A 10,860-nucleotide genomic window follows, 5' to 3' on the forward strand; every position below is an offset into this window, starting at 1 on the left:
ACCAGGCCTGCACACCACTCGGGCCCCGAGGCTGACCACAGTTGTTGTAGTTGAACACTGTTATAAAAACTCGTATGAAACAGCTCTGGACGCTCCTACCTTTGGTTGTGAGAGATGCAAGTGTTGGAAACAAGGCCCTTTCAGACGCTTTCCAGTCAGATGCCTTCTTCCCCCCTTTCCGGGGCCAGGAAAAGGAAGCCATGGCTGTCATACCCTCACTCCAGGTTAACACCCAGCCCTGAAAACTCAAAAGATATTTCTCTTGTGCTGTTACACCCTTGAGAGAGCAGCCATCCAATGCAACCCCACCGCTTCCCTCCTTCAGGCCACAAAGTGGACCGAGAGAAAAGCACCACAAGAGCAGTGGGGTTGGGCAGCACAAGCCCCGAGGTCACAACCGACCCCGCTGTCACCTGTCATAAGAGGGCTGCCACCTCCCCGGCCAGGGGCCCTGGCTGGCTATGACTTGAACTGGCCGTTTTTGGGAGCTGCCCCATCCCCAAAGCCCCCTCCAAGGAGCACTGTGGGCCACGGGGAACTGCAACCAACTGACCCCAGGCTGAGTGAGGCCCCCGTGCTGGCTCTGGGACCATGCCAAGGGCTGCAGCATCTGGTAGGGAAGGAACATGTTTTTACCTTTCCCCTGATTGAATAAAACAAGAAGGTTGGTTCTACAGTGTCAAGAAAGGAGTAGAGTGTTATTTGGTATTTGGTAAAGCACTGGCACAGGCTGCCCAGAGAAGCTGTGGATGCCCCATCCCTGGAGGTGCCCAAGGCCAGGCTGGATGGGGCTTTGGGCAACCTGGTCTGGTGGGAGGTGTCCCTGCCCATGGCAGATTGGTTGAATTAGATGGGCTTTAAAAATCCCTTCCAACCTAAACCATTCTGTGGATCTGTAATTCCCTTCCTCAGAGCCTGGAGAAAGAGCACAGACTGCTCAATGAGCAGAGGTTTCCTCCCACCCACAGTCACATTTACTTCATTCACCACTGGTATCTCCAAGGACCAGTACGAGAATCCATCATGAACACCCACCACCAGAGGGTCTCATAGTAAGGTAGAAACCTAAAACAGCGTATCGGAAAATTAAATTCCACACCTCTGCACTATGATATTTCCACACAATAAACCATTTGTGGAAGTTGGGTAAGATGTGAGACTCAGCTGCAAGCCTGGAACGAGACTGTGAGCTCCAGCGCAGCAGTATGGATGGTTCCCCGCAGAGAGCTCTGTGGTGGCTTCTCCTCGAGGAAGTAGGACAAGCCAGCAGCAGAGAAGGGGATGATGCTTACAAAGGCAGAACCCGGAACCCACTGTAAGGAATTATGACCATCTCTAGTCACCCATCGATTGTACTTGGTCATTTCAAAAGCCCTGTCTTCTTTTGTAGTAAACACCAGTGTCCCCTCTCTCACACCTTGGCAGTTGTGTGGAGGAAGAAATACGTTCTACTTTTTCCTCTCAGTGCTTCCATTCAAAAACGCACAGGCAAGTAGTTTTCACAGATTTTAATTTTAAATAATTTTCAAGAGTAATATAAAAGTTACAAGTTTGTCTATTCAGACTAATCGTTTCCCCCCCCCCCCCCTCAAAATTCTTCAGTGAAGTTAACTGCTGTATATTTCCGATAGCACTGGTTAGAGAGCACTTCAAATGACATGATTTGTAAGCTTATGTTTTCCAGAAGAGGGGGTTCTGTGTCAGGCGTCTCTGGAAGTTCTCATACCTAGAAAAAATAAATTAAAAAATCAAAAGGTGTTGCAATTAAAATGGCTTCAAAAATGACACACATAATGTAACTGATTCGCCTTACAATTCTAACAGAAATCTTCAGAGAAAGTCCCCATTATTTTTTGTCGTTCCAAATAATTCCAACTTCCACATTTATTATACACAGTAACTGTATAGCAAAATCTAAGGAGGAGAAATAACTAACACATGGTAGAATCAAGCATGCACATATCCTTTCCTAATTTCACTTTCCTTACCAGGAAAAACATGCAAATGACAACCGATGTTTGAATCCGCAATTGACTTAGAGCAGTAAAAACATGGGAAACACACAATTTTTGTGACTTCCTCAAAAAAAAAAACCCACAAAGCAGCAACCTGCAGTCTTTGAGCTGCAAAAACCTAGAAACCCCTTTCAATCTTCACAAATGCAAGCTGCAAGATATCCCAAGCTACTGCCAATGAAACAAAGACAACAAAAACTTCTACATCTGAAAATTCTTAACCCAATTCAAATGAGAGAAGAAACCTTGAAGTGCTTTAAACCCACTCAAATTAAAAACAAAAAGAGGAAAAAGGCTTATCAGTGGATTTCTAAGCCAAATGAATGGATTTCCAATGCAGCCAGCCCAGTGCAGACCTAAGATACTCTCCATTTTACAAGCTATAATTAAATGCGTTATGATGACAAACATATGAACAGAACCAATTCCCCACCCCCTGTGACTGTAATCAAGTTAGCAGACAAATGTGTTTGCTTTATCAGGGTTATGCCTCGCTTCACTTCACTGTTTGGAACAAACTAAACCAAATTCAGCGTTACCCAGGGCACGACCAGCCATAACCCTCCTTCTTTAGCCTCTCTTCCCCGTGGTTTCTCCCATCTTACACCCACGTATGTTCACGGAGTGCCACGTTACCTTCTATAAAGGTATCCTAAAGGAGAGATCTGCATCAAATTACACTCCCAAAGGAAACGTAATGCTTACGGTAACTGCTCACAGACTCGTGCTGACCTGATCAAACTACCCAGAAAGCCCAAAATGCCGTTTAGAAAAAGGGCTTGGGTTAATACTGTTGAGGCTAAAGAGGGCTAACTGATAAAATATTAAAAAGAATTTTTCAAACATCCTACAGGGCTGCCTGCAGTTCACAGTTTACCTCCAGACTACGCGGGCTATCCCCGCTAAAAATCTTCTCTTAAACCAGTCCCTGGGAAACAACTCGGAGACTTTTTCATTCTGGTGGCAGAAGCATGTCAACTAGGAATACGATTTCTCCATCCCTTCCATATTCTTAAGCAATGTAACTATGCTGGAGCTATGTCTAAGATAACAAGCATAAAAAAAGCCCTAGAGAACAAATTGACAGGCATCAGCGTTCTGTCTCACCATGACTCAAGAAGCACTTGCAGAATCACCAACACGCTGTAACCCCACATACATCAAGGGTGACATTTCTAGAAGCAACAGAACTCGCAGGTGAAAAAAATGAAAAAATATATGAAGACACTGACAAATAAACATAAAAACAGTGGACAGAATGCCTGTATACTTCAGGTAAACAACAGTGAATCAGTAACAGACTTCTCTGCATCATTTCCCTGGATGACATGGCAGTAATACCTAGAAATCAGCTGTTTTGATGCCTAGAAAAAAAAAACACTGGACACTACAGATCATTTCCATTACCATTTCAGGACTACGTTTGCAGGAATGAAAGCTTCAGAAGGATTTGGCGTCATCTGTGCCTGAGTAACGGCAAAAGAGGAAGCAAAATTGTAGAAGTTATCCAACATCTTCTGAGTGAACTGAAATAGAAGAGAGACACCCTAAGTAAGTTTTTTGTTCGGTTTGAATTTTTGTGCAAAATTTTAGCAGATATGCAGCTCCTCCATGAAGTAAAACTAGCATTGTCATCTAAAATGCAGCGGGAAGGTCCATACGTCAAGGCCAGGGAAGTCAGTTTTAAAAAGATCACAACATCCTAACTCAGTTTTGCCCTCAGATCCACCCGGTGTTCAGAAATCCTTTTCAGAATCTTCACTTGAGCCCTCCCTGGCCAGTTTCATTCAGCTGGATAAGGAGCTGCAGGAAGAACATTTTCTTCTTGTGACAACGAAGTGATGCAGTGACAAGTGCTGGCCCCTCCTTCAAATTAAACCACCAGAACTGCAGACCACATTAAAGCTGGGAAGTCCAGCTCGTGGCAAACCGCCGGTTGCTGCAGGCTTTTCAGTTGGCTTAACAATCAGCCTCGTTACAACTCATTGCCAGACTCAGCAACAGGGAAACTTCCTTCAGCTTCCACCAGGAAGGCTTCTATGATATTTTTTACAATAGAGTGACACGAGTACTACAGCCTATTGGCCCAGTTCTACTGAGCATACCAAACCTGATCCTCTGCAGCAGAGGACTACCAGAAGATGTCTTCTAGCACAAGAAAAAAATCACCTCAAAATTCCAGATGATCTGACAACGATTAGGTTGGTTGCAGTCCTATAACCACCCACAGCAAGTTTATATTTTTAAATAATCAATTATTCGGAAGCTCAGTTCTTGAGACTTTGCTGCCACAGAGGATTTCTGAAAGCAGGACGTCCGCCATACCTCTGTGAAGGAGTCTACTGATGACACAGCAGCGCTTGCAACAGGAGTCTGCTGCGCCAGGTTCTCCAGCAGTTCCACCGAGATTCCAATCTGGGCCACGGTTGGCGTCTGTGGGAGGTTCATGGCACCAAAGGGGTGTTGGCTTCCCTTCCCTGAAAGGGCCACAAACAGCACAGGTTACACTTGACACGCGTTTGAAGACAGCGTTACTTAAATCACCACGTTTCTTCTGTAGGAGGTCTCTGGTGGGGGGTGTGGAATATGTCTCCCTGTCACAGGGATACAGAAAGCACAGCCCAAACTCTGACACAAGCTCGTATATGCACGACAGATGAAAAGGTGTGACAGGTACATTTGAAAAAACACAGCAGATCTTAAGGAAGCCTTAAAAAAAAAAAAGAGAAAAAGTATTTTTAAAGTTACTTGTGAAGGAAATCGCTTAAACAGAAATTATGATCTGTGAGTAAAAGACAGCAGCACCTTTCCTTATAGGAACCAGTCCTTTAATTCACATTGTAATGATTACAGAAAAATAGGAAACATACAGCACTGCTGAAGAGTTTTTTGATCCACTCACGCAAAACCAGGTGCTTGTGAACCTGCCCGTGCACTGAAAAAACAGACAATGTTCCTTCAGCATCACTGCCCTGAAGCTATCCCTGTGGGGAGCTGGGCAGCCCCATGCCTCATCAGACCACCCACGGCAGCAAAGGTCAAAGAAATAACCATGGAACACCTCTGACTTCGCAAAAGATACATAAAAAAAAACATGAACCAAGTAGAAGAACACCCCCAAATTGCACGCCGCTCACACAAGCGCCATCCAAGCCCCTGCCATCACTCCTGACCCTTCTCCCCTCGGTGTTAACCGGCACTTTCAGCTCCAGCTAGCGTCTCTGCAAACGACGACAGGCATCTAGAGACAAGGGACTCTGATCACCCATCCCTCTTTGGCAGTATCTGTAAATGAAAATACAGGGAGAAGGTCTGGGGGCTCACAATGCTATTAGGTGGAGTATTGATTTTTTAATTTAATTTATTTTTTACTCAGTTTGAGTAACCCCAGTGGGAAGAGTATCCTTTTAACACCTAACTGATGTTTCAGTAGCCCTCTCTGCTCTCCTACCAGCAGCAGGAAGCAAAGCTAACCAAGAGCTGTCCTGCACACCTGTCAACACTACCCTGAGCTGCCAAAAACGCCAACTGAAATCAAAAGCAGCGACTCAGTCCCGCATTTAAATATTCAGCCAGCAAAACCAGCATAAGTTTGAAGACCACAGATCTCAAACTTGCCCGTTCCTCTGCGGAGGCACAAGGCACTGCCAGGAAGAAGCCGGAGCCCAACCTGTGCAGAAAGCACAGCCAGAGCTCAGCACCTCTTTCAGCTGAGGCCGGGTGTGTGACCCTCCTCACCCTGACCCCAGGACTGGGACCCAGCGCGATGCTCACAAGCAAAGCACTCCCTCTTCTCTTCAAATGCTACTTCAACACAAGGCCGGTAAGGACAGAGTTTGCCTTCTGAAGTGCTATTAAGGAGCTCCTCTGGGAAATGCCACTGCTGGATGAACTCAACCTCTGCTGTGGGCAACTGCTTGCTTGTAAAATGTATAAAAGATTCAAGAAGATAACAGAAAAATTATCAAATAAACAAATATCACGCTCAAGTTCTTTACTAAATGATCTCCCCATCAATACAGCTGGTAGAAGTTTAACACCTTGTAACTTCTTCAACTGAGAAGCTTACAATAAAAAGATAAAACCCTCAAGTAACAAGCAGCTTGCTCAGAAGGTATCACTTCTTTAGAAAGACACCCGTGATCTATATACAATATATCCATATATTTTGTCCATTTTGGAGAGAAAAGCATCCTCTGCCATCCTTCCAGTCCACATTTCAAATGCTTGGCCCTTGCAGTTAGCCTTCCGAAGCTTCCAGATGCAGAGAACACTGAGCTGAAATACAAACTGGGAATGGGAGACTGGGAACTGAAATACAAACCCAGTTTTTGCGCTCAGATTCTCTACTCCCCAACAAACTATGTCATAGCAGCCTGCTAAATAATCTTTCAATCCTGTATTTCCCCTTTTTCCGAGCTTGAGTCAAGATGCTGAGCCCCTGTCACCTTTCAGCACAAGCAAGTCAAAAACCTCACCCATCTGCACGCCTCGGATGTAGACCCTGTGTGAGATGTCACGTTTGTGAGCAGAAACAGAACCACACACATCGCTGCACAAGGCACAGTATGTAAGGTCTGTAACAGAAAAGGGTTTTCTGGAACTTTTATCCCCCTTGTCAATGTAATTCCTGTCTAAGGGCAAAATCCCGGCTGAAAGTTGTTTTTGCATTTGTGCCACGCTTTCAGGTAAAACTGAAAAATAATGAAAAAAACAACGTATAAATCTAAGGCAGGGGATGTTTCTAAGAAATGTTTCTAGGAATGTTTCCCCTTCTTTATGCACAATCACATGAAATTGACCTACTCTCAATCAGCAAAACAGCACACACGGCCGTCAGATCAACATATAATTACAGACACTAAAGAATTACCAGGCATTACTCTCCAGACCCAAAAGAACAAGCAAGCCAGCAACAGCGGCAATCACCAGGAGCAGCATTCCACTAAAACTTGACGCTCCAGGCCCCAGCTGCTCCCCTAGCGTACAACCTCCTGCTTTGAAAGGGAAGGCTAGCAAAGCATTTTATCCACAGCAGAGGCTGCACACCCTCCTGCTCTTTATACCCCAACACCTCCAGAAGTTCAAGATGGCAAAGAGCCAGCGACCAGCAGTGGCATCCCCAAACGGGTTTCCAAAGCAACCGGAACACAATTTTTGATGCAAAACCCAGCAGAAGCTACGATGGCTCTGAAGGTACGCTGTGCAAGGGCAGCAGGCTCCCAAGGAAAAAAAAACCTCGCTCTCTCTAGTCACAGCTTGAGAACTGAGCACAATTCCTTGTGGCAAGTGATAAAGCTCGCAGCAGCTTCATTAGGAATGGCAGAGACACTAGTGAATGGAAAAGCATTACTACTGCAGCTCAAACTGAAGTTCTCCAGGCTGAACAGACCCACGTGCCTGGTGAGGAAACAATACCGGTGATCAAACAACACTGGACCCAGCACTGGCCTTTTTGGGACACAATCAGGGACGCAAATTTGTTCCACCCACACCCTACAATGGATTAAGTTGGAGCCCGAATAAGCAAGCTACAGACCTAATCCCTTGACAAGCCTTATGCAGAGGATGAAACTCCCCAGTTCACCTTCGTTATTCAGCCCCCTCCTGGAACAGCACCGCTACCTACCAGTAGAAAAGGCACTCTGAATCAGGAGACCTGCGGGCACCCTGCCCGCGTGCTGAAGGGCGTGCCGTTGACATTTGGCCTCCTCACCCGTTTCACAGACGCACGCTGGCTCTCACCAGCGGGCTCGGAAAGTCAGCCTGAGACAGCCAAACGCAGATTTCAGCGGACAGCAAAGCCTCTCTGATTCCTCTCTCTCTAGTCACTCGCTCTGGTTTCCCCTTTCCAGTCTCAGTCTCACTGCACAACCCTTCGTTATCAAGGAAATTATGGCTGTGCAGCTCAGGCTGGCTCTGGGGTCCGAGATGAGCCACAGGCAACACCAGAACAGGCGGGCACAGCAAGCACAGCCCTGCCGCTTGGCACAGCCACCAGCGCCCCATGCCACGGAGATCGTCCTCACGCCTGGTCCTGTGCTGACTGATGCAACCGAGATGCTGGGACAGAGAAAAAACAGATCAGAAAACAAGTAAGGTCACCAGGAGATGCGTCTTCCATTCCTACCACCACCCAAAAGAAAGCAAGATATTTCTTTCTTGGAAATTATGGCAAACGGCACTGGTCTGCAAGAGCATCTGGAAACATCTTTACCTACAAAGCTGAGAAACTCTTCTGGGCAGGACAAGCATACCACAAAAGATGTTAAAAAAAATAACAGTAAAAAAAAAAAAACAGGGGACATATCACTCTTCCACTTGCTGCACAACTTCAGAACATGCAGACACAGACCACCCCGAACGTTCCTGTGGCTGCTGTCACCTGTTCAGAAGTTCCCCGCTTCTAAGTGACCCCATTACCAAAAAGCATTTTGCCCTGTCCCTCCAAAGCCCACATCCCCTGTCACCACCTCCCCCTGCTACTCCAGGGCTGATGCAAACAACAGCATGACACCTTCTGAGCAAACACTTATCACAGCACACTCAACGCTTATCGAAATGGAGATTCGAGTTAAGGCTGTAAACTACATCGGAACTGACAAAAGATTGCGTAGGCCTTTACCACCGAAATACTTTTAAGCTGCATCACTGACATCCACCCTTCCTTTAGAGAGAGAGAGCCGTGCCATGGGGGTGGTTCATTACTTCTACGATATTCATGAAAAAAAACACGCTTATTTAGAAAAAAGAAATTACAAACACAATTCAAGTAGCAGCAGCCTTCTCCGACCCTCAGGAGTCAGACTTCTCTGTCTCAGCTACACTTCAGAACCACCAAAACATTTGGGAGGCTGATGGCCCCTACCGAAAACCCTCTGTTAGGCAATTATGTAGTGCACAGCACCTGAAGCAGCCAGCCTTCTGAAGTCACCGTCTCACACCTGGCTCTTTACAACTCCTTTCCCTGTGCTACAAAGAACACCGCTGTTAAACAGCAGCAGTGAAAAGAAAACATCCCAATAATATCTAGCCCAATGCCTAAACGCCATGCTAAGAAAAGTCTGGGCTTGTTCTTATTCAGGTTGTGCAGAAGCAGTGGAAGACATGGCAATGGCATCCAAGATAAAACAAGTTGAGAAATCTCACTAGGAACATAAACAAACAGCCAGACTTCCACAAAACTCATCAAATGCTTCTAGTACCACATCCGCTAGACACTACCTGGAAACAGATCCACCTTCTCAAGCAACTTTTGGATAAAAGCCACCTACTAACGTTTACCCCCTCACACACAGAATAACACTCCCATTTCACTGACCGCTGTTTTTCTCTACTTACCAGACTTCAGACCAGAAATTTTGAAGATTGCACTTGGTTTCTCATTAGTGACAAAGCCCAGCAGTTGCCACACTGCCATCCCACTCTGGTCCGGGTAACAAAAATAGACAGATCCTCCCATTCCTTCCGGAAAAGGTATAGTTCCCAGCATGAACACTACTACATGGTTGATGTTTTCATAGTCTGGTAAATCAAATACAAATTTGTCTTCGGCCACTTGTTGAGGAGCTGCTTGCACCTATGAGGAACAAAACTGTTGTTAGTATTGCTGTATTTTCCATCTTTGAGTATAACTATGAAACTCCCTTTACAGAAATATGCCTAGGGTGGAATACAACAAAAAATGAGGAACATACTAACCTAAATAGCCAGATAAAAGTCAAACACATCAGGAGAACTGAAAAAAAAAATACTAAAAAGGGACAAGTCTTGTTCCACCTACACTGAACACAATCCTACCCAGGCCTACAGGATCCGAATACCTTCGCTCCCCATGCGCGTAGGCGGAAAATAGGGTGCAGGAGAGGCTGCCAAGGCTATGAGCAGTGGCTGCTGAGCACCAGGCTGGCACAACCCCAGCAGCACGGAAACCTGTTCACACAGGAATCACAGAATCATTAAGGTTGGAAAAGCCCTCCAAGATCACCTGGTCCAACCATCCCCCTACCACCAATGTCACCCACCAAACCGTGTCCCTAAGCACCACGTCCAACCTTTCCTTGAACACCCCCAGGGACGGTGACTCCACCACCTCCCTGGGCAACCCGTCCCAATGCCTGACAGCTCTTTCTGAGAAGAAATGTCTCCTCATTTCCAACCTGAACCTCCCCTGGCACAACTTGAGGCCATTCCCTCTGGTCCTATCCCTAGTTACCCGCGAGAAGAGCCCCCCCCCAACTCCCCCCAGCTTCCTTTCAGATACAATAACCCTTCAGTACCCTGCTGGCTCAATGCCACAGCACAAAACCCACCCTCCTCACTCCACCCCCAGGAGCCCCAAGATTTGGGACCAGTGCTCCCCCTGGCCTTAAAACACTTCGTTCACGCCCCAACTCGGCTCTGAGGAGCCCGGGGCCCGGCGGCAGCTCCTCACCAGCCTGCCCGCCACCAGGCAGCCGAACATGGCGGCGGCCCCCGGCCCCCCTCAGGCTCTCGGCGGCTCCCGAGCCTCCATCGGCGGCGGCCCCCGGAAATCTCCGCGCCCCCCGGCAGCCCCCGATCGCTTCCGGAGCGCGGTGGTGGCGGAGGTGGTGTGTGAGGGGCGGAGCGAGGACTACAAGTCCCAAGGTGCACCGCGCGCGCAGGGCGCTAAGGCGCGGGGCGGGGAGGCGCGGGGCATGATGGGAGGTGTAGTTCGCCCCGCTGCACCAAGGGAATTTTTGGGGTTGGAAAAGGAGATTATTTCTACACATCACCCTGATGTTACCTGCCCCAATGCTCAAAAAACAGTTACACGATTACCTACGCTCAAAAAACAGTTACACGATTACCTATGCTCAAAAAA

The 10,860-nt window shown here is 47.1% G+C and overlaps 1 protein-coding gene across 5 annotated transcripts; it reads right to left on the reverse strand.

Annotated features, from left to right (window-relative positions):
- Positions 1-1,493: 1,493 nt before the first annotated feature.
- Positions 1,494-10,622, reverse strand: HIKESHI (heat shock protein nuclear import factor hikeshi). Of its 5 annotated transcripts, XM_080557711.1 has the most exons (6): positions 10,450-10,622; positions 9,839-9,947; positions 9,357-9,539; positions 4,341-4,492; positions 3,423-3,541; positions 1,494-1,726 (listed from the first exon to the last, which is right to left on the reverse strand). In XM_080557711.1, exons 1-6 carry the CDS (start codon positions 10,477-10,479, stop codon positions 1,672-1,674), a joined length of 648 nt encoding a protein of 215 aa, XP_080413837.1. In that variant the 5' UTR covers positions 10,480-10,622; the 3' UTR covers positions 1,494-1,671. The 5 variants fall into 5 exon arrangements, with proteins under 5 accessions (XP_080413837.1, XP_080413833.1, XP_080413834.1 ...); XM_080557707.1 differs by lacking the exon at positions 9,839-9,947 and having other exon boundaries at positions 9,357-9,594; positions 10,450-10,616; XM_080557708.1 differs by lacking the exon at positions 10,450-10,622 and having other exon boundaries at positions 9,357-9,594.
- Between the last annotated feature and the right edge of the window lie 238 nt (positions 10,623-10,860).

Source organism: Anser brachyrhynchus, assembly GCF_964034855.1.
Source record: "Anser brachyrhynchus genome assembly, chromosome: 1".
In the NCBI taxonomy this organism is placed as follows: domain Eukaryota; kingdom Metazoa; phylum Chordata; class Aves; order Anseriformes; family Anatidae; genus Anser; species Anser brachyrhynchus.

Excerpts from the sequence above, each read along its gene's own strand:
- HIKESHI (XM_080557711.1), bottom strand. The coding sequence starts at position 10,479 with ATGTTCGGCTGCCTGGTGGCGGGCAGGCTG. Across the intron at positions 3,542-4,340 it reads CAGTAGACTCCTTCACAGAG|TTCACTCAGAAGATGTTGGA; the intron begins GTATGGCGGACG and ends CTTCTATTTCAG. Across the intron at positions 1,727-3,422 it reads GCAAACGTAGTCCTGAAATG|GTATGAGAACTTCCAGAGAC; the intron begins GTAATGGAAATG and ends TATTTTTTCTAG.